The 23,633-nt window shown below is 46.7% G+C and overlaps 1 protein-coding gene across 1 annotated transcript in view; it reads left to right on the forward strand.

Moving 5' to 3' along the window:
* The window catches only part of Kif5c (kinesin family member 5C), a 159,914-nt gene extending 140,741 nt beyond the window's left edge, over positions 1-19,173 (forward strand). Inside the window, exons 24-26 of the mRNA XM_005346393.3 lie at positions 3,120-3,336; positions 4,393-4,506; positions 15,585-19,173. Coding sequence (XP_005346450.1) covers positions 3,120-3,336; positions 4,393-4,499 — 324 coding nt within the window. The 3' untranslated portion in view covers positions 4,500-4,506; positions 15,585-19,173. The remainder of the gene's footprint in view (positions 1-3,119; positions 3,337-4,392; positions 4,507-15,584) is intronic.
* Positions 19,174-23,633: the final 4,460 nt, after the last annotated feature.

Here is a 23,633-nt window from a genome sequence, read left to right on the forward strand (position 1 = left end):
CTCGAACTCACAGAGATCCGCCTGCCTCTGCCTCCCGAGTGCTTTTAAAGGATGCGCCACCACCGCCCGGCTATTCTTATGTTTCATGTCTATGGGTGTTTTGCTTGCATGTATATCTGTGCACCATGTACATGCCTGGTGCCCAAGGAAGCCAGGCGAGGGTGCCAGATCTCTGGAAACTAAAGTTACAGTCAGTTGTGCGCCACTTCGTGGGTGCTGGGACTCGAACCTGGTCTTCTGCAGGAGCAAGTGCTCTCAACCACTGAGAAACCTCTCCAGTCCCTTGATCACATTTAAACCAAAACATTACACCTTGGTCCTTGAAGATTCCTAGCCATCAACAGAACCTGGGCACACACATTTAATCCTAACTCATGGGAGGAAAAGCCAGGTGGATCTCTGTGAGTTCCAGACCAGCCTGATCTACAAAGTGACTTTCAGGACAACCAGGGCTGTTACAAAGAGAAACCCTGACTCCAAAAAACACAAATAATAATAATAATAATAATAGTAATAATAATAAAAAAAAGATTCTTAGCTTTTTAAAAAATTATTTTATGCACATTGGTATTTTGCCTGCATGTTTGTCTGTGTGAGGGTGTGAGCTGCCATGTGGGTGCTGAGAACTGAACCCAAGTCCTGGAAGAGCAGTCAGTGCTCTTAACCACTGAGCCATCTCTCCAATCCTGATTCATAGACATCTTATGATGTAAAATGCATTTAGCTCATCTCTCAGGGTCTTACCAACATTTTTAAAAGCCCAAGTTCAGAGTGTGCTCTGAGACTAAAGGTAACATTTTAACTGTGAGCGCCTACAGGGGGATAACCAAAATGAAAAATTTTCAAAAGGAAGAAACAAGGGAAAAGCATAAAAATATTGGAACAACCCAAGTTAGAAAAGCAGCAGGGCAAACACCAAACCCTACAGCTCCATATCCAGCATCTCGGACTGTGATAGCCCACACCTCAGGCTCTGTTGCCATGGCTACCTGTGGCCTCTCTCTTGGGCTGGTTCTACTCAGTCCCTGCACATCTGTAGATTTCCAGTATCCCGGTGTCTCCGTTACAGCTTGGGCTTCACTGTCACAGTGTATACACAACTCAGTCCTAAGTACCGTGCAGGTAATCTTTCTTCAGTACACGCTGCCGGGCCTTACCGGCTTTACGGAACGCCGGTGCAAGCCTCTATGACACCTTCCCTCCCCGTTAGATGTTACATGGCTTCAAAATCAGTATCATGTAAATGGTCCAAAGTTCCGTTATCCCTCAAAATGTAGTCTTGCCCCATCTGACCACAGCTGCAGTGGTCTCTGTAAGTCTTCCAGGCTGAGCCTGTAAAAACTCTCCCCTGGGTGGCCCTACCCTAGCAGTATGCCCTAGAAGCTGTCTCAAGTACTCTCTTTTCTAAGGAAAGATTTTCAGACATGTTTGTATTGTCAGACTAGAGCTCAGGGGTAGGGTGAGGATCTTGTCCTAAAGGCAACGTTTCTACTGTTGTAATTGCAAGTTTCCCTTAAGGGCTTTACTCTCTTTAACAATTACAGCCACCCAGTCCATACCAACTTTAAACCCTCTCAGGCTCCGATCCTTGTCAGATTTCATATTTTATATCTTTCTGTTCCTTTCCACCTCAAATCTAAGAATAGTAAGCACTAGCCATGCCACAGCCTGAATATTATACCATCTTGACATTTCCTCCTCAAATTAATTAGTTCATTCTTTAGAATTTAGCTTTGCTCAAATTTTTAGGGCAGAGATAGAATATAGTTAAGTGTATTTATTTATTTATTTATTTATTTATTTATTTATTTATTTATTTATTTTGTCAGAATATAATGGGTCTTTAGGTTGGTTCACAGCAGAGTCCACAGTACTCCTGCCACTGCATGAGCCTAGCCTTCACTGTCCTTTCTGTTGGCACTCTCCGAATGCCCACCAGAATAGTCCTCTGAGCTCTGCCCATGGCACTGGAGGGCCCCCCACACCTGCAGGTCCATTGCAGGGCTCCTCCACATTCCTGCTGTAAAGTATCCCTGAGAACAAAGGCTTCCTACAGCGGTGCCCCCCACTCTGGGTCCACTGCTCTGTATTTGTACTGCTTTCATTTCCGTGACCAAATACCTGACAAGCAGGTCAAGGGAGGGAGGCTTTCTTCCATGGCTTGAAGGTGCAGTCTCTGAGCACAGGAAAAGCATGGCGGGAGAGTTGGCTTGTTGCTGTGCTAGCAGGAGTCGGCTTGCATTTGGGCGTACCAGGAAGCAGAGAAGATGAGCATGGGTGCTCTTCAGGCTGTCCCCTTTTCAGCTTTCTCCCCACCCCCTTTTTTAACACAGGACCCCAGCCTATGGGATGGCTCTGTCCCCCCTCAGTGAAGCCTCTGAGAATCTCCTCAGAGACACATGTCTCACCATGAATGAGATTCTGAATTGGGTCACGTTGATAATGACGATCAACTGTAACAAGGCTAAAGTGAAGAGTCGGTACATGTTAGTGGGTACAGTCTCTGAGTGACAGACTCACTGTGACCCTTTGTTCTGTATATGCAACTCCAAGTCTTGGTGTGGCTCAGTTCCTACACCAAGTCCGATGGCAGGAAATGATAGCATAGGAACCTATCACCCACCTGGGGTCGGCCTGTTACTTCTTCATTATGGGTCGTAGCTAAGAAGGAACAAATAGTATCCCGCCCCTGTCCCATGAGCCTCTGGATATGTTGCAGAGCTGGGTTTCAACCTAGTGCCAATACAGACAGTGGTCTACAAGAAGGGTCTGCAGAGAACTCTAGAGTGTGCCCATTTGCTGACTTGGAATTTCTCAGATGGTGCATGTTTACTAGAGTAATAAATTCCTCACAGCCCCTTCCCTCCCCAGTACACACTCAAACAAAAGAGAGAGTAAGTCCTGTCCCAGAATAGACGCGTCCTGTGGCTGGATATGGCTTCTACTTTTCTCCTTTCCCCTCATTACGGCTCCTAGTGAATCAGGGTTGTATGGACCATCAAAGACAACCTAGTCAGGTTATTGCTCAGCTGCTAAGCAGGTTGTGTCTCTCCTTGATTGTCTTTGTCCTGCCATGGACACAGCCTTGCTCAAGACCAGCTTTTGTGTCTCTGTTGCAGTTGGTTCGGGACAACGCAGATCTGCGCTGTGAGCTCCCCAAGCTGGAGAAGAGGCTGCGTGCCACTGCCGAGCGCGTCAAAGCCTTGGAGAGCGCACTGAAAGAGGCCAAGGAGAATGCCATGAGGGACCGGAAGCGCTACCAGCAGGAGGTGGATCGCATCAAGGAGGCTGTGCGAGCCAAGAACATGGCCAGGAGGGCACACTCAGCCCAGATCGGTATGTGTGTCCCAAAGCTTGGGAGCTACCATGACCCTTACTTAGGAGATCACTCATCTGAAAGGAGATGGTAGAGCCTGTGGGCCTTGGAATTCCTGGCACCCTGGATGTTCATCCTGGGAGAGCATGATGCTCGTCACCCCTGTCCTCCTGAATAGCCGTGTGTAGTGTGTGTAGCGTGCTCTTCAGAGCTGTGCGCTAAGCCCCACGAGCCAGCTGTGCTATAGTTTTTGCCTGTAAACAGAGGCACGCTCTTGGAACCAATGTAATATACGATTACTTCTCAGCAGGATCGTGAAGGGGACCATCTGTCTCCCTCAGGGAAAGCTTCTTGCAAGCACTGGTTAGGAAATGACTGGGAAGAGCCAGGCGGCAGTACGGGGTGTTGCTGGAAGCTGAATGGTGCCTGAAGTTCAAGCCCTCAGGCCTATGGAATTGTGCATTTTGCTCATATAGGGATGGTGGTCATAGCTACTGCTCCATCTTAGATGCCAGGCTGAAGCTGGTAGGCATCTGCCTAGGAATAAAGGGGCTTACAGGTGTTCTTGAGAGTTGTTTTTAATCGAAACATCTCTAATAACATATAACGTTATTTTCCAGCAGATATTGTTTTATAGCTGTATTGTGAGATAACACCTTTGTGTTTCCATTCTTAAAATCCTGTAGATTAGTGATATATTGAATTTCTTAGATTTCTTGCCCTTTGAGAATCTACTGAAAATTGTGGCCTACTTTTTCTAGAAAACTCATCATAGGTGGAATTTTTGTGAAATCCATAGGGAACTATGGATCCAGTGCAGATAAAACCCAAAGTCCTTTGCTTCTAATTTCTACTTATTTTGTTTTTCACGCTTACAAATAAGAAGATTAATCAAGCAGTTCTTTCTCACTGCTCCCTGAATTACATGGGTGCCCTAAATTTACTAGCTGTACTTCTCAGAGGCCAGGCCTCCTGGTGGCAGGAAGGTCTGAGGGTACAGCTAAGCAGCACAATGTTGAGTAGCACTGTGACTGGCTGTCACTGACCATGTTCTCTCTCCTCCCTCTGGGGTATAGCCAAGCCCATCCGGCCAGGACATTACCCGGCATCATCTCCAACAGCTGTCCACGCTGTCCGAGGAGGAGGAGGTGGCTCTTCAAACCCCACCCACTACCAGAAGTAAATGCAGAGTGAGTCCCTGCCGTCTGGGGTGTTTTCTCTTGGCAGCAGACCCGGGCTTCTGTGGAGGTAGAGCCGTCTTGCTACTCCAGGACCCCTCTCCAACCTCCAGCCATATTCTCTAGTAGAAATAAGTCAGCTCTGCTCCAGGAGAGGCCTGGGATCCGGACAACACTAGCTTCATCAACACAGAGAGTCATAGGGTCCTCTAGCCAAGGGTCCCTGAGGTTGGTGCAGCCCTGAGCCAGGCCCGACCTAATGGCCTCTCATTAGGCCTCAGGATGACGGGTGTCTCTTCTGAGCTTTCTTTGGTCTGCAGGGCTTCCCTCTGCAACTGTGTCTACAAAGACAGATAGACATAGGGGTAGCTTTTAGTCTCAGGAACAGAATATAAAGAGCCGGTAACCGTCATGTTTTTGAACTTGCTGCAAGCCTCGAGAGATGAGGTTTTAAAGAATGTGGGCCTAGACCCACTTTTCTTTGAGACGGTGGTCTCTGAGCTCTAGGTCCTGCAACCTACATGCTCAACATTGCTCTGACAGCAGAAAAGGAAAAGTGAAATTTTTTTGAAGAGAGAGAAAGAGAAGAGCCAAGCCTACCCTGAGTAACTGAGTAGGTTGGGCTGGCAGGTGGACAAGAGAGGGCCAGAAGACGTGGCACAGGAAAGCTCAGACTTTGAGTGTGTAGATGCCAGGTGATGGCCGATCATGAGCGTGGCTCCTGGGCAGTGAGCCCTCGCTAGGGAGGCTAGCGGACAAGGCAGGTGAGCAAATATCAAGTGACGTCTTGAAGAGCAAGAGCAACCTAGGAGAGCTCTGATTTATTCAGTCCTTTCTGAATCAGTGTATAAGTGAGTCGGTGGGAGCAGAACGCTTGCACAGGGCACAATGGCAGCATTGCTAAGGCCCAGCTGGAAGCTTCCAGAAGGGTGTTTCTGAAGCTTTACCCAAACACCAAGGAATAGTTCAAGGCCTGGTCAGGTGAGCAGGAGCCGGAGGGCAGGCCTAGGTCGTCTGCACGGGTACAGCACACCCAGCAGTAGCATCAGATCGGAAATGAGCTTGCCAGTGAGCCGCCCATTCATGTCCAAACTGTGCTTCCAATCTGAAATAAAATAAATTGGATATTACCGAATTGCTTTTGACTGCATGTTGTCAGCAGTGAGGACAAAATCTGAAAGGTAGGTATTTTGGGCAGTTTAACACAGAAAAACCTCCACTCCTGGTGGGGGAATATCACAGAAGACAGTACAGAAAGAATGTAAAGAGACGGAGGAAGGCATGGAATGTGGTATAGCAATTTCCTCTGAACTGAAGCATTCCATCCTGGAAGGAAGCCCCTTAACATTTAGGATATAAACAATCCACAAGGCCCAGGAAGCTCCTGAAACTTACTAGGTACACACAGGAAGCACCCAGCTCTGGGAACATTCTTTCTGTACTGTCTTCTGTGATATTCCCTTTCTCTGTGTTAGAGATCAGACCTGGGGGCTATGGTTTTGTTGTTGTTTTTTTTGTCTTCAAGAGAGTGTTTCTCTGTGTAGTCCTGGCTGTCCTGGAACTCAACTCTGTAGACCAGGGTCTCCTCAAACTCAGAGAGCCACCTGCCTCTGCCTACCAAGTTCTGGGACTACAGGAGTGCACCACTGCTCAACTCTTTGTGTGTGTATGTGTGTGTGTATGTGTATGTGTGTATGTGTGTATGTGTGTATATGTGTGTGTATGTGTCACGCCCAACCTCGTCCAGCAAGGAATGACGCGACCATCGGAGCTCTTCTCACTGCAGTTTATTCCAGGACTTTATTCACTTTCTCTCTCTCTTCCTTCCTCTCTCCCAGCCCTTAAGTAGGCATGGGCTGCCAACCCCGAACTGCCAGGTGGGCACTGACCATAGGCTCACGCATATGCAGGCAGCTGATGATCATTGTGTGATCATAGCATAGGTCAGGCCTTAGCCATCTCAGGAGTTGATTATACATCTCTATCAGGTGTGACACCACGCAGCTCGCTACATGTATGTGTGTGTGTTTTTCTTTAAGTCACTTTTACTTTTTCTTTTCTTCCTCATTAGTCAACTTCTTCCACAAGCTCCAGCTCCTTGGATTCCAGAAAGGTCTTCTTAGCATAGACTGTTGCCTTCGGTATCCATAAGAAGTGGCAAGGCAATGCCTCTATGTCAACCCCAGTTTGTTCCCCCTTTCCTTTCCAAATTGGGCTAATATAGAGACAAGCAGTTGTGACATGTTCTTTTCCAATTGTAATTCCCCCTTAAACCACCAAGCTCTACCTGGGAAGACATCCAGGCCTCAGTTGCATGTCTTTCCACGCACTCCAGGGGCCAGGCTACTGACACACTCATCTCACACGCGTCACAATCAGAGGCTGTAACACACGGTTCAATCCATCGGCTCTGTGGAGGCATCCCGTAGTCACAAGGTAGACTCCATTCATCGAGGATTCATGCTACCCCATGCCAAGCAAAGGAAGATGGCCACTCTGGGATTCCCCACAAAGATGCAGAATCCACTAACAGACAACGTGGCCTTGGTTTTATGTCCTATCACAAATCTCGTGAAAGCTGCAGCCACTACTTCCACCACTCCATCCCATACCATATAGGAAAAGGTAGCCTTCTTAGGATTTCCTCTCACAGAACTCAACCTCAGTTACTTGTCTTAACGACCACTGCAAGAGCCATGCAGCCACCCTCCTAAGCCCTTCTTTGGTTTATATCCTTCCTTGATTAGGTACCATTTATGTGGTGTGATATTATTCCTTGGAGATGCAATGCAAATAAATGTCTCTTCGTCCCAGATAAGGAACCAATAACAGACCAAAGTATTGATTGCACCAAAGTCACTTGGTGAATCAATGGGATTAATTAGGGTTACTTGCAGGAATGAGGATGACCCAAAGACAGTGTATCACTGAAAGTCGAGCTAGAAGCATGCTGAAGTAGCTCAGTAGGTAGGAGACTACTCTGTAGTCTTGCTCGCCTAACCTTGCTGGGGTAGTGGAGATGTTTATATGGCTGATCAGTTTCAGGGACTTCCTGAGACTTGTAGGTTGCTTACTTTCATAGTCTTAAGGATAGAACTTTTCAATTTGGGGGAAATTGTTCCATAGTAGTTGTACAGGAATCTGAAACTCAGCAGAGGACAGAGTCAGAGGCCCATAGATTGTGTTTAAGATCTGATGTTTTAGAGAGGGTTCACAGACCAGGGGAGAGGACGGTGGGAACAGGCCTGAAAACTGGCAAGTAAGAGGTCACAAAAAGGAGGTGACATCAGGGAAAGTCTGAGTAGGCAGATGTAAGGTCACAGGGAGACAGACACTGGGGGATTGGTGAAAGCCAGATGGTGGTGACCCTGGGCAGTTTCAAGAGATCTTGTATGGAACTAGATATTGGATGGTGGTAGGTGGGGTGATGGTAGTAGTGGGGGGGTGGGGGTGATGGTGAAGGGGTGGTGGGGGTGAGGGATGATGAGGAATGAGTTAGAAACTGCGGGGCTATATTTAATGGAAGGCAGAGATAAGGAGAAATGTGGGATTGAGATAGGCGCCTTTCTCTTAAAAAGCAGATGCTATTACACCTGATTACCAGTCGGTGGTTCCCATGCAGCTCAGGTGGCAGGGGTGGGAGTGCAGGTGCAGCCAGAAGGGAGGTGTGGCCAAAAGAGAGGCCAAGCTGCCCAGCGAGGCCTGCTTTCTCAAGCAAATGAAAAAGGTAGGTTATCAGCAGGCGGGGTGCAGGGAAGAAGGGCTGCCGGCCTGGGAATAGAGGAGGTGTGAAGTGGCCCTCTCAGGCAGTATGGAGTGCTTGTCTGAGGCTCCACACTGAGCGTAGACACCCAGTTAAGTATTTATCCAGCTCTGGTTCTGAGGGCCCTGGAGGATAGCGCTTTTTCTTGGCAATTCCACCGGGACTTGTTCAAATGTATCCACCAGATGGCGCTAGGAGGGCATTGCTGAATCCTCACCTTTTAAGACTTTGAAAGTGTATCTGTTGCTCCTGCTCCCCTCCCCCCTGCAGTGTGTGTGTGTGTGTGTGTGTGTGTGTGTGTGTGTGTGTGTGTGTGTGTGTGTGTAGATGTCTACGGAGATATTTATGTATCGACATATATAGAGAGAGGGGATATATTTATCTCTTTCCCTTATATCTAGACCAGTGGTTCTCAACTTTCCTAATGTAATACACAGTAATTTCCCAGTAATACACAGTTACTTATGTTGTGGTGACCCCCCAAACATAAAATTATTTACGTTGCTACTTCATCACTGTAATTTAGCTGCTTTTGTGAATCATAATGCAAATATTTTTGTTTTCCAATGGTCTTTTGGTGACCCCTGTGAAAGGGTCTTTGGAATGCCGGTGGGTCACGATCCACAGATTGAGAACCATGAGTCTAGACCATTACCTCTTTCTCAAATATGAATGGTAAAAAACATTTCTAAGGAATACAATTTTCAGAGGTCCCCCATAATGTTGACAGAACTTATTATAATAATTAAATGTTTATAAATCTAAAATAGTAGACTTTCCCTGTTCTTACATATTTAACATGGCCATAAAGTCAAAACCAATTTAGAAACGATACTAAAAACAAAACCACAAATCAAATATCCAAGCGACTTAACCTTAGCATAATTTAATAAAAGACGAGTTGAGTTTTCATTGAAAATAAACAGCAAAGTTCACTGAGACTTGCAGCTGCTCCATCCATGGGCCCTTGCTTGCTATGCCTTGACCAGACCAAGGTATCACACCCCTTCTGTTAAAACCACAGCAGGCCTCTCCTTGTGCTGGCATCATCGCCTCATTTCCCTACTCAGCAGCTAGCTTAGAGACAGCTAAAGTCAGAGAAAATGAGGATGAGGCTGTAGGTGTGGGGGAATGTTTGCTAAGCACTGGTAAAATGCTTAGTGCCGTTTTGGAAACCACAGTGCTGGATGCAGAGTGTTATCTAGCACTTGGGAAATATATTTAAGGAAGCAAATCAGTGGTTTTCCATTCTGGTTTCATGTTTTGAGACATAGGGAAAGTTCTCGCCGGGCAGCCACTTCCAGAGCTTAGCCTGGCCCAGAGGAGCCTGGGCATCCTGCTGTGATCCTGCCTCTGCTCCAGTCCCTGGATTGGTCCTGCTTCTTCAGGATCTTGAATGTGAATAGGCTTGTGAAATATTAGTATAAACAGCACCTTTAAATTCCTGGATGATGGGGTGGACATAGATGTACAGAGCTTCTCTACCTGTGGCTGTTGCTGTTTGCTGGTGCAGTAGTCAGCTGTGACCCCGCCTGAAATTGTGACTCCTGACACTGCCTGGCTTGTGCTCTGGCTCCAGCAGGGACCTTTGCCCTGCCCTGATGGACCCACCCACTTGGAATGCACGTATTACTTTCTAGCCTCCTTGCAGTAAACTGGGCTTGTGCAAGCGAGAGTCCGGTGTGTGGCAGAGATGGGAGGTTCAGTAATTCTAACGCAGCTCTCCCCTGCGTGTTTCCTTGGCTCCCAGTCCCCACACCATCCACTCCCCTTACCCCCATACCCCTCTCCCTCAACACACTCACCCTTTCACCATCTTCACTTACAAGGAAGCTGAAGCCTTAAACTTTTGGCCCAGTTGCAATATGGGTGTCTCTCTTTGATCAGAAGAAGCTCCATTATCCTCAGAACTCCTGCCCTGTCCACCGCTTCCCTCTTCCATCCAGGAAGAATGGTGTTTCCTTGCTTAGCGGTTGGCTAATTCTACGCTAATGCTAAGGCCCTTCCTTTTAGGACTTTGGCTGTTGGCTGAATTTCCCAAGGGACGCTCATTCACTCTGCTCTTGTCTGTGTGTCTGTCTTTTCATCTGTGCCCTTTTGTCTTAATCACCCAAATCCCATTTGTCTTGCACCATTTTTAGGAGGTCCCTTCACGGTCACCCTTTCTTGGTTGTGACACCCAGTCACAAGTAAATTATCTTGTGGACCCCTAAGATGTCCACTGTCCTCGGCAGAAATGGGGTTACATTGCACAGTGATGGTGGGCCAGATGTGGCTGTCAGCTTAGCCCCTGAGATTGAGACACTGAGTCTACCTGGGGGCATTCTCCAGACAGACGCAGCCCCCCCAAACCTCTAGACCTTTCATATTGCCCTTCTAAAGTCCTAGCTGTTGGCGGCTAGATGATCTGCCTTAGTTAGGATTTTTATTGCTGTGAAGAGACACCATGACTATAGCAACTCTTGTAACGGAAAGCGTTTCTTTTAGAGTGGCTCATTTGTAGTTTGAGAGGTTCCGTTCATTATCATCATGGCGGGGAGCATGATGGCAGTCAAGGTGCTGGAGGAGTAGCCGAGAGTCCTACATCATTATCATCATGGCGGGGAGCATGGAGTCATGGTGCTGGAGGAGTAACTGAGAGTCCTACATTTTGCAGGCAACAGGAAGTCAGCCGAGACACTGGGCAGTGTCCTGAACATAGGAAACGTCAAAGCTCACTTGCACAATGACACACTTCCTCCAACCAAGCCACACTTCCTAATAGTGCCACTCCCTATGAGATGACAGGGGCCAAGCATTCAGGCCACCACATGATCACAACGTTCTTTCATTCATTCGAGGAGCCCACTAAAGGCAGAAGCAATGACTAGGCTTCGAAGTGGGGCTGGATCTCTCTGGTCTGAGTCGGGCTCTTACTCTCTGGCCAAGTCACTTTTTGTCTTTGTGCCTGTGTGTGACCAGCACCTACTTACAGGGTCCTTTGATGGTAAGTGTATCAGTGTGCACCTATGACTCTGGGTCTTTGGGGACAGACCAGGCATTTGAAGCTTCTTAACTAAAGTAAAAGTACAGGTTCCACAGGCAGCCCCGGAACCGAGGCTGGACCACCTTCCCATATGCTGGGCAGATGGTAAAAGTCAGAGGGAGACTTGTTTGGTGTAGTCACCTCAGGTAAAGAAACAAATGAGGTCTACGGACCCCAAATCTGCCCCAGAGCGCTTGATATAAGATTTATGTTTACATTTATCTCCAGGGAGAACAGGGGCAAGAGGCAAGAGGCATATGCATAGTTGGGCCGTGCTGGTCAACGTGCAGTCTGGTTATCATTGTCTCAGTTCTGGCTCTATGGGAGTCTGCAGAAGCCCTTATTGCTGGGGCAGGTGGTTCTCAGGAGATGGCTATTTCTATTTCAGGCCATAGCCTGACCCTCATGGATTAGTGCCTTCATGTAAGAGTAGGGGTGCAGGGTAGAAAGTTAGGGGGTTGGAGAGTTGTTATGAGGGCTTTCCTCTTCCTAAGACTCACAGTGACTTCAGGTCAGGTCAGGACAATGATGTCGCTCTACTATTAGCCTTGAAAGGACATGGACTAGGTTAGACCGAGCTTTGTGAATGGCTAAGGGGCCAAACAGAAGCAGTAAGCTGAGGACCCAAGGCAGGAAGACACAAGAGACTGGGCTGCCATGTTTCACCCCACTTTCAGTTGCCTCATGGGCCCGAGGGAAGAGTCAGGGCTTGTTAGCAGAAGCAGCCCTCTGTTTCTACGCATACCCAAACCGGTTAGCCAGGGTTCCTTATTCTGTGTCCCAAAGAGAAGTGCCACACTGGGCCTTAGACTAGGGACTCAGAGCTTCTGTGTGCCAGTTCTTAAAGTTTGGGCCTTAGGACCCTTTGCACCCTTTGGCACAAGAGGGCTTTTATTATTTATTTGTTATATGTGTATGTATCATATAAATTTTTGAAAGTAAAACTTTTAGTGAATGGTTCATTTAAATAAGTTATCACAAATGACTTAAAAAGGAGTTTTATTTTTAATTTTGTGTATGTCCGTGTGTGGGAATATACACATGAGAACAGATGCCGCCAAAGGCCAGAAGAGGGTGCCAGTTCCCTTGTAGCTAGAGTTACCGGAGGGTGTGAACGAGTCAGATCGTGTGGGTGCTGGGAACTGAACTATGGTTCTCTGCAAGAGCAGTATGGTTCTTAACCAACGGGCACCTTTTAAACATTTTATTTCTACTTAACTCTGTGTATGTGTGTGTGTTGGTGTGTCTGTATGTGGGTATGCACCTATGAATGAGTGCAGGAAGACATGACACTTTTAGGGAAAGATGGCTTTTTGAAACCCCTTAGCTAACTGCCATTGCTTTACACCGATGTCTGCTCTGATAGGACAGCTACTTCTGCCCTCTCTCTGTTTCCTCTGCTTGGCCTCGACTGGACTGTGTGAAGAAGCATCCATTCTGTCATTTCAGGGGAGATCAGTGCTGCATGGAGAGTTTAGGGTCTTTATGTAGGGATCTGAAAAGACCATATGGAAGGAACTTATAAAAAAGAAGCCCAGAAAATGACTTAGCAAAAGTTTGACCTTCCCAATACTGACTCATCTTAGAGCACTGGGGGCGGGGGGGGGGGGTCCTAAGGAAAAGAAACGGGTCTGCAGGGATCAGGACGGAGGTTCCTGCCATGGGTACTGCTGGTGACTTGACTTGGAAACTACCACCTGGGGTGCAGAGGGAGACTTGGTGGCACCAGGAAAAGCTTGCTTCAGTAGTCTGGGTTATGCATTTCTCCCGTCATAAATGTGGAGCGATTTTTCCCCCTCTCCTGTAGATTGTGCCACCATGATAAGCAAAGTGTAACTGGCAATTCTTATAAATGGGGATTGAGCAAGGGGAAAGATGAAACTATGTACTGTTTGGATTAAGCTTAAACCTACTGCAAGCAATTTCAAAAGCCAAAGTTGAGGCTTGGAATCTAAATACTCCTCGCAAAACTCTTATATATATAATTAGCTCCTTCAGCCTCCTCCACCCCCTTCTAAAGCAAGGCGATTCTGTTTCCTTCTAAATCTGGTCACACGTCCCTCCTCTGAACTGCTGGCCTCAGCTCAGCACACTGCCTGGTTCTCGGTCCGCTCCCTGGCAACTGTTAGGCCAGTGGGCAGCTCTTCTACAGCACTGGAGAGAAGGTCACAGGCGTGGGTGTTAAGATGAAAACAGGTTTTCTTGTGGAGCAAAATAATTTGCCTTCAACATTTGCTTCCATTTCCTGTGGTGCATCCATTAAAGGAAATGGACATCCGGGTAGTGGGAAGGTAGATAGGGATACTCTAGGTCACCACAAAGATCTGAAAATTTGAGCGGGGGGGGGGGGAAACACTTCATTGCAGAGACGAAAGGACCCTGTTTTGGCTTCTGCCTTTTCTTTCAGGAGCCCGTCACAACCCACCTCTTTCTCACTGCCCTTGAGGGGACTACACTAAGTAGGTTGGGCCTCCTTTTTGCCCCTTCCCCCCATCTGTTCAAACTGTTAGCCAAAACACGCTGGATCTTGTACTTCAGGGGAGTGTGGGACGGGGGTTGAATGCCATCTTTCTTGTAGAAATCTTGTCACTTCATGGTCTGCTGGAGTTTTTGAGGCTACGCCACGGCATTTGTGTGCTAAATACTTCCTGTGTCAACATGGGTTGCCTGCAGTCCTTGTGTGAGTCCATAACCTCACAATGTAAGGTATGCACCCTACACCTCCCTGCCTCCAGGCACAATCCCTCTGCCCAGGGCTCTGCTCTGTTGGAAGAATGAACCCTTAGGTGAAGTAGGATCTCAGGGTTGGTGTTCAAAAAGGCTTTCTGTTGGCTTTCAGCTTAGTGGATTGGAAATGACAGCTTCATTCTGTACTCAACAGGAAGCATGGATTCTCTCCAGAAATGCCAAATGCGAAGTGTGTCCTTCCTACAAACTGTTTTTCTTTCTGTAGCTTCCAGAAGGTACAAGATTATCATCAAAGGTTGTTTAAGTCCCTTTTAATCAGGCAGGGCTCTAAGGGTGGGAAATGATACCAGATGAGATTCCTGTTTGTTTACACACAGGGTCCAGGAGGGATAGGCATCCTTTACAACTCTTTTCTCCTGCCCAGTTCCTCTTCCTCTTTTGTATTTATATACAATTTATGTTGTGTTTACTTATGCAAAATACATGATGCCGCTCAGTATAAATGAGGAGGTTGGAAGGAACAAAGCAGGATGGCGAGACATTGCCGGTGGGCATCAGTTTGGGCTGGAGGCTAGAGGGGAATGGGAGGTACAGCGTATCTGTCTGTGAGGAGGCTTGTTTAACTCGGGAGAGCAGATGAGGTGTTCTTTGTGCTGTTGTGCCCCTTCCTTTGGGTTTCATAAGGATAAGGCTGTACCTGCCCATCATGCCTGCCCCCCACCTCTCCAACCCTAGGGTACCAGGAGCTCTGCAGGAAATCCACAGGCCAGATTACAGATGGGCCAGGCCCCCATGATGCTGGCGGGAACTGATTCTTTGGGTATGTTTTGAGTATTGAATTTACTAGAATTAAAGGCTGACCACTCAGGGTTGGCTTCCAGGAAGGATTGGTCCAAGATGCCCATCCTGTGGACCTGCCCAGGACCAGATGGACAGACCTTTAGTGAGAGGTGGAGTGAACTTGGAGGGTGTCCTACTGAAGCTTTAGTGACTCCACTGCAGCAAAACACACCTCAAGATAAGTCCCCTCTTTGTGGAGCATCTCGGTCAGGACCACGCCTGACCTGCTTTGGTCAGGACCACGCCTGACCTGTCTGGTGATACCCATACACGTTAACAAGTGACTGACGGCCTGGTTCTTCCTTAGGGCTGCTCTGACTGCACACAGACTCGGAAGGTACTGACTCTTGGAAGAGAATATACAGATTGTCGAGACAAAAATACTTAACTCCAGAATGTACAAAAAAAAAGCTATATGATCCATTATGTTAGCCAAGGCCCAACTGAGAAGCGCAGATAGTGAGAAATAGACACCACACTCTGAGGGTGGGGCGTGCAGAAATCTCAGTGGCAACACTATGGTGAAACATAGCTCCACGTGAACATAATGAAGTGATATTTTAATACTAGACTACATAAATGGATGATTAAGATTCATTTTTCCCTTTATTTTTAACGTTTTAATGTAGACGCTGGAAGAAATAAAATAAGTGGCTCGCACTGCATTTGTATTGCGCAACTTTCCTCTAAACACTGAGACTGAAGCTAAGGGCTGAGGCACGAATCCCTGCTGATCCCTAACTCCTGTGTTCTCTCTCTCTCCTTTTTCAACAGATACGACTCCACGTAGCATGAAAAGGACTATATTAGTCACCCGTTCCTTTTTTTCCCCTCTCCTATATAAGTTTCCATTTCTTTTTACACGTGCTTGCCCAGCCGTCTGTAGTACAGCAGATTCAGGTGTCTGAGCTGTGTAGAATTTGTGTGTACAGATGCGTGCTTGGATCTGTCTCCTAAGGACTGGAAGGAGGTGGTTACAAAATACCCACTTTCTGCTCCGAACCATTCCCGCTCCTCGGCCTCCAGGGCTGTGTGTTCTAGGGAGGTCCCTGCAGTGCACTGACCCATTGGAATGGAAAGAAAGCCCTGCTGTGCCGTCTTTGAGGAGACAACCAAGTGCTGTGGCCATGCTCCGCCTCGACTGTCTGGTTTCCTGTAAAATAAACACATTACTTTATATTTTTAGGGAACAAAAAAGTGCTGCTATAGGGTTCAAAATTTTCATTCTGAACACTTTTCCAAAACCAACCCCAGAGAGCATTTTAAATATCCTGGTCATATCTTTGGATCTGTAAAATATACCTTTTAGTATGGCATCTGTTAAAATGCAAAGCAGATTTCTTCAAGGCAGAAAAACAGTTGGACAGTAGCAGTGTAGAATTTGCTCATTCAGACACATCTATGAAAATACGAAGAGACACACAGTTCACCTCCGAGCTGCTTGCTGGTGAACCTGCAGTGACTAGTCTCTGCCAGACCAGTTGTTCGAGCATCATTCCTATAGAAGTGTTGGAAATGCTGTGGAATTGGATGAGTGGAGATGGGGATGCCCCCCCTTCTCACCGCTTCCTCCTGATCCCCTGGAACCTGCATTGGGATGGCCTGTGCTCAGCAAAACATCATGAGCTTAAGGAGATGTTGCTAAAGAAATCCAGCATCATTCCAGTAGCTGGAAAAGAATTCCCTCCAGGGAAAGTCATGGACGAGAGTTGTGCCTGTCTGTGAATTCGTCTTCATTGTAACCCATCATTGCGAGCTGCTGATTTGAATTGCTTTGGCACCAAATAGACTTTTTCTTCTCTGCACAGTTAGGAGGTGGAAAAAGCAATATAAGTGGATTCTTTTTTTAACATTGAGTTATTATTTTATTCAAATCTGCGAATCTAAAAGTGAATCCCTTACTTCCAGTTGGGCTTACTAAAAGGATCAGTTGCCACGTAGTAGAGTTTCAAGCGAAATGGACAGGTTTAAGTAAGTCGGGACTGTGTGCTGCTATTTGTTTTCATTAGTTTGAGAGTTAGTTAGTAACACCCCCGCCAATCTCAGAGAAATCATCTATCCTGGCACCTCTATGTGCCCGAGAAGTGTAAGCTCGCAGTGTGTGTGTAAGCTCACACCCCTGAAGTCAAGTCTGTGCCAGGCTGCGAGGGTGGGGCTAGAAAAAGCTAGTATAGTTCATGTGTGTGCTTGTGCACATGCACGTGTAAAATACTGAGTGCCATGTACATTACCTCTCAGATTCTTTTTGTATAGCCTTTCCCTAACAAAGCGACGTCGCTTTGACTGATGAGTTAGTGTCATCCTTTAGCCACATGTGTTTGTTTTTAACTAGCCGTGGAAAGAAGACACCTTCTCCTGAAGTATCTATTTCACAGAGATGGTTTTGTGTTTGTCTAACTGTGTTCCCTTGGTTTAATTTTGTTGCCACCGTCTGCTCAGCATAACTGCTTGGCTGCTGTCTGGAGTCTGTGGGTCCTTTGCAGGGCAAGTTTGCAAACCTTATCAGGTCCTGACTGATGCCAGATTAGAAGCTCGCTGTCTATACTTGCCCCTGGCTTTGGAGCTGAAATGGTGGCCTATTAAGAGGACTACCAATCAAACGCTTCTCGTCTGTAGGACCCGCTATTGTCTTTTAGACAACTGTGCTACATTGTGTTTGGAAATTGGGCACAGGTCAGTAATACCCTGTTCTTGGCTTTCATTAAAACAACCCATTATAAAATGGATTATTTTAGATTCTTTCTAAAGCAATTTCCCCCTAGGTTCCCGTTTTCTACTTCTGGAGCACTGTGGGGCACTTTCAAGTTTCAAAGGACAGCTCTCATTGTAGTTCCCGTTGCTTGATCTCTACAAGGGCCTTACAAAATTCGCTGTACTTTTATTCACGGAGAAAGTTGGCTTTGATGTCTTTTAGAGATAATTCTGCTAGCTGCTGATCAGCCAGTCAGTTCATCTAGCGCCAGTCTTTATAAGACCGCTAATCTAATTTTCTCACACTGTGACTAAAAGCCAGACACATCATTGGAACAGATTATTTAGTTTATTCAAGCCGGTCCCTTAATCTCACTTTGACTATTAATTCTTTTATCAGGACAGTCTACTCTCAGGCCGCTTTTTTAAAAGGCCATGTTTATAAAAATTTTCATTGTTGAAAGACTATTGCATCCTATATTCTAAATGTAAAAAACCCACTTCTGGACAGCCAAATGGATGGTTATGTTTTTGGTCATATGCTGTATATGGCTGGTGTGTATGTCAATGTGTGTTCTGAATAACTTACCATTTCATGCCCACTTCTTGAACGTTTGGGCTGAGATGTGGTTTATACAGATACCCTCCGCCTGCAGGACCGTGGGGTGCTGATGGTGAATGTGGTCATGGTTGGGACTCACAGCAACAGCTGTGTTTCTTAGAGAATCCTGCATGCCCGTATCACCTCTTCAAATGCCGAGCAGTTTGCTCTATTGGACAGCAGGTAGTATAACAGTAAGAAGCGGTAAAACTTTTAAAGCCTCTAGAATCATATGGTGAAGAAAATCAGGATTTGTATACGCGCTAGAATAGATGAAGAAATAAGAGCGTTCATCCTGAATAGATCCAGTGACTTCTCGAAGCCATTGAGTTCATGGAGAGAGGTGGTTTTTCGGTCTCAGCACGCTACCAAGACTTCACCAGAGTGTTAAGGTTTTTTATGTGCTTTCCTTTTCTAGAAAAGAGCTCTAGGAGCGTAAGGCCTCAACAGTCCCTTCCTTTGAAGGACAGGCGCCATGGGGACGCGAGGTGAAAGGCATTGGGGGAGCTTGGGCAAGTTTCACTTTATTGTCTCATCCTGACGAGCTTGAGCAAGCTAAAGCACCATAACTGTTAAAAACTGCCATAACTTCATTTTGAGTTTTTAAAAGAATGTTGAGTAAGGACCAGATAACTGCCAAAGGGGGCACCATTCTCTGAGGTCTGCTTAGTCACTGGAAACTGTGCATCAATTCTAAACACTTGCCGTGTGTGCGGCTTCAAGGGGAACAGGGCTCTGTAGAATTCTGTGTCTAGTTTGTGAAGTGTCGTGTCTACGGCAGATTTGTGTTCTCTGGGCTTTATGTTCTGTACAGTAGAGTTCATTAAGAAAAATTGTGGAGAAACTTGTTTCTGTGGTTTGATGGGGAGAGGGGCAGTGTGTATTAAATAGCTATCCTGTGAGATAGAAATGTCCCCCAAAGATCTGGAAGTAACCCCCTGCCCCGGCCCTTGGAAAAGTCTGGTTATCTCCTAGGTTCTAAATGAAGATGAACGGATTCTCTGGCAGACTGCATGTTGTATAATTTGAAAATACTCAAAACTGGACAATAAAAACTCAGTTAAACTTTGACTGGTCTGGAGTCCTTGTTTGAGTCTCAGTAGGACATCTGACTTGAGGGCGGGAGGTTTGTGTTGGAATGAATCTTCTTTTGAAAGACGTTCATTAAAAAGGAACAGCCACTCCGCAGATAGTACTACCTACGTCAGCTTTGCACTTGCTCTGTCTCTCTATCTCTCCTTCTTCCTCCTCCTCCTCTTCATTGGCTTGATATCTGCTTAAATTTGCACAGTAAAACTAAAATAATAAAAGATAATATTTCTATCTTTATCTCTGAGAAAAATACGGATTTTTAAATGTTATTTCTCATCAGAGTGGCAAGACTGATGATGGAAGGATTTATTTTGGTGCCTGGTTTCAGGGTGTCTCCACTGTAGTAGGGAAAAGCATGCTGAGAGGCTTAGCCATGGCAGCCACAGTACCTGCCAACATCACGGTTACCAGGAAGGAGAAAAAGGAGGCTGGAACCCCAGGCAAGTATAACCCTCAAGCGCCCCAGTGACCTGCTTCAGTCAGCTGAGCGCCACAGCCTTCAAAATGACACTCTAAGTGGGAGACGTGCTCAAAGCATGAGCCTGTGGGGTCGGTTAAGATTCAGATGTGACATCAACTGTGTAACGGCAGAATCAGACTAAAGCTCAGTAGACCAGCAGGGAAATGGCTAAGCTTCTTCTTGCCTGAGAAAAATGCCTGTTCTCATGGCAGGCATCGTGCTCTGCCTGCCGTCATTCATCTGAGGAACCAAGTCGTATTTATGCTGAATGCCTCCCGGTGTCTTTTGAGAATGATTGAGCCAAGTGCAATCCCGTTTTGTGTTGGCTCTTAGTTTTAAGGCACAAATCTGAAATCTGATGAGAAGACACTAGAGTCTGGGGCCTTTGGAGAATGACCAACGACAGACCACAGGATTATCTGCTGAGTAAGGTATTTCTAAAGCGAGAACCATTCCCTGCCTCCAAGGCGCGGGGGCTGTGTGACTACGCATGGACCTGCATGTGTAAGCCGTCTTGTTCTTGAGGTTTTGTTGATGTTACTAATGGTGCATGGGCGCCAGATGGTAAACCTCTTTGTTTTAATCAATTAAAAATGGGAAAGATGAGCGATGGAGTGAAGGTGTACACACACACACACGCACACGCACACATACACACACACACACACACACACACACACACACACACACACACACACGGCTCACAACCCTTTGTGATTCCAAGTCTAGGGGATCTGATGCCCTCTTCTGGCCTCTGAGGGCCCTGCATTCACATGGTGCATAGATAATACATACAGGCAAAACAGCCATACAAAATAGTGAAATGATTTAGAGAATTTTTTATAAAGACACATTTATTTATATATTTTTAATTAATTTATTATATATACACTTTCCAGGATACAGTGCCAGATGTCATTACTGATGGTTGTGAGCCACCCTGTGGTTGCTGGGAATTGAACTCAGGACCTCTGGAAGAGCAGCTAGTGCTTTTAACCTCTGAGCTATCTCTCCAGCCCGATTTAGAAAATTTTTAAATGGAAAGAATGACTAATAAGGGTGACTGTGGGCACTGCAAATGGTGTGCTTTTATGATGTTTATCCATCTATCTAGAAAGTATTCTCCCACATAACTCAGAAGAGGCCCTATCCAGATAGGACCTTGTTGAGGGTGACTTACGTGGTTAACTCCATCCCTGTTTAAGATGGGAAGCAGTCCTCTGAAAGAAACAGACCACAAAGGACATTTCAGTGTCAACAAGGTGACCCCACAGATCAGGAGTGAGGTTCTGTTCCCCAGTGGGGCTACCACAGCAGTTCATGGGAGGAGGTCTTTCTCCAGGTCTCCTGTCCCTGGCTCTGACCTGTTCTTAAGCTGTTTCCCAGAACCTCTGAGCCGAAGCGTCCTCAGGACAAAGCGAACAGAGAAAGTATCTGCCACAGCAGGCACTGGTGGCGTGAGTGTGGCCGGTGTGATTCTGACATTTGTGACAGCCATGTCTCATAATGTGTCTACGGTACATAACACACTGAACAGAAGCAGGGGGCCTTGCTCTGATGCCCGAGATGACAACATGGGGTCCCTGACAAGAGGCCTCTTGAACTCAGGGATTGACTCTCTCCCTGGCATTTGGTGGTTCTTCATCCAGTCTGCAAAGAAGACACCAGTTTCTGTGTGGTTAGTTGAGCTCATAACCATTTCTAAAAACCTAGGTAGCCACTGTGGGAGGCCTCTCCTCCCTACGCCTTCAGCGACAAAGGCTGGGATTCCGCATTTGGTCTGCTTGCCTTGTGTGAGGTGTGGTTTGGTTTGGTTTTTGAGTCCCAGATAACATAACACCTTCCAGACCCTCACCATATCCTTGATGGAACTGGAAAAGAGCCTCACCATACAGCCCTTAAGAAGATTTATGCAGAGCAAAAATGTGAGTGCTACAGACTGTGTAAACTAGGGAAATCTACAAACTTGTTTGGGGTGACATGTGACAGCGTCAGGAACTTCAAGCACCCAGAAAGCCACAGTAAGCAGTCAATTAATTCGCGAGAGCAATCTGGCTGTGTGCCAGGCACTATTTTAAGTGTCTTACATGTATTAATCCATCTAATCCTTCTAATAACCCCATGAGGTAGGCGCTGCTATCTCTTCTCACAGGTGAGGAGAGGGCACAGAGGGGTTAAGTAGCTTGTCCAAGTTCTCACAGCCGGCAAGAGGAGCAGCCAGGATTTAAAGCCTAGTTCCGAAGCTTGTTTGCTCAACAGCTAGCAAAACTGCCCCTCAAAACGATGATTGTGTAAGTGTGTGTTTCACAGAAGGATAAATAACCAGCAACCAGCCCCAGGGGTCCCCTCCCTTTTTTTTTTTAAATTAAGGATGTATATAAAACTTTATACTTGAGGAGATTTTCACAGGAAGTGAAGACAACTTCATCATTTGAATGACTTCAACCAGTCGTAGGAAGACTTGGATATGCAAGGTTGCCTGCAGACCCTGGCTCTGGGCTTGTGACAGAGGCTACACCAGCAGCCACCAGCAGCACCCTTGTGCCTGGAAGAACCTTGTTTATACAGAGCACACTCAGCAGTGTACCAGTGTCGTCACAACTTGTCTACTGTTGTGTTTATAAGATGTGACATTACGCATAAGTTTTTCTTTTCAAGACGATAATCTCTGCATTTAAAGTATAAAGCACAGTTCTTTGCTTAAGTCAGAAGGATCAGCACACTCTGGCCCTCCCTCCACAGGCTCCCAAGGAAGATCTAGAGGTGCTGGACAGTGGTTCCCTCATCCCCGTGGATGTGGGAGGCCCCTCTAGAGGTAGCCACGCATCCCTGGCTGAGAGCCACGGCTCCATCCCCTGACCTGTCAGGATGATTAATTGGATTTCATCTTAGAGCTTAAGTTTTAGAAAACACAAACATGCCAATCATACCACACATGTACATGCAAGTCCAACTACGGGAAGGCTGGAAACAAAGTGGGGTTCCCTCACAAGCTCCCCACTTAGCACAAACTCCCATTACCTGTGCCTGTCCTGGGAGGACTTTTCTGAGGAGCTGTCAAGACTTGGCCAGGGCCCACTGGCTCCAGATAGTATCTGGATGGAGGAACGCTAACTCCTTCAGCCAGTCCTGGCTCTTGGCTCCAGTGTCCTTGTAGATACAAGATTCTCCTAGAGTGTAGGTACATAGTATTGGGCAGTGATTCTACAGGGTGTTTCTACAACAGAAAGGAAGATGGACTCTGAGTCTGTTTGGCCAGCTACAGGAGCATAATCAAGCGTTGAACCCTGCAGACTCAAAGACCTCATGAACATACCCAAATTACTAAGATTTAGCTCACTGCTGCCTGTAGGGGTCAAACGAGAATCCATAGGAAAGTATTTTTAATGGCGCTGCTTACATCGAGGTGAGTGCTAATATCACAGCTATTCTAGGAGGAGACATTTTCATTGTGAACTCCAGCTCTTGCCTTCTATGGATCTCCCCCAACATTTAAGAAAAAGGCAATGGACAAGGCCTTGGGAATCACTGGCTCCCACCCCATGAAATCCAATCTCTCCTTGTCCTCTGTCTAAAGGCTTCCTTATTCTTTTCTGGTCAGCTGGGTGTGTTATAACGAAGTGTCATAGACTGGGCATAAACAGTGCATCTATTTCTGACCATTCTGGAGGTTGGGCGTCTACCATCAGGATGCCAGTGTGGATGGTGTTATTCCTTTTTAAAGATATAAGGGGGGAGGGACTGGGGTCCCACAAAGGGTAGCACCGGGTGACCTGAGACCTCCGTGGGTCCCCTAGGCCTTGGTGAGTCCCCTGATGCCTTGGCGGGTGAGAGACTGCAGCAGATGAGAGGCAGATACATCATGCAGAGAGAATTGGGTATAGAGTTTATTTAGTGGGTTATGGAGGGAAAAGGAAAGGGGAGAAGGGGAAGGAGAGAGAGAGAGAGAGAGAGAGAGAGAGAGAGAGAGAGAGAGAGA

Source organism: Microtus ochrogaster, chromosome 4 (genome assembly GCF_000317375.1).
Source record: "Microtus ochrogaster isolate Prairie Vole_2 chromosome 4, MicOch1.0, whole genome shotgun sequence".
NCBI classification, from domain to species: domain Eukaryota; kingdom Metazoa; phylum Chordata; class Mammalia; order Rodentia; family Cricetidae; genus Microtus; species Microtus ochrogaster.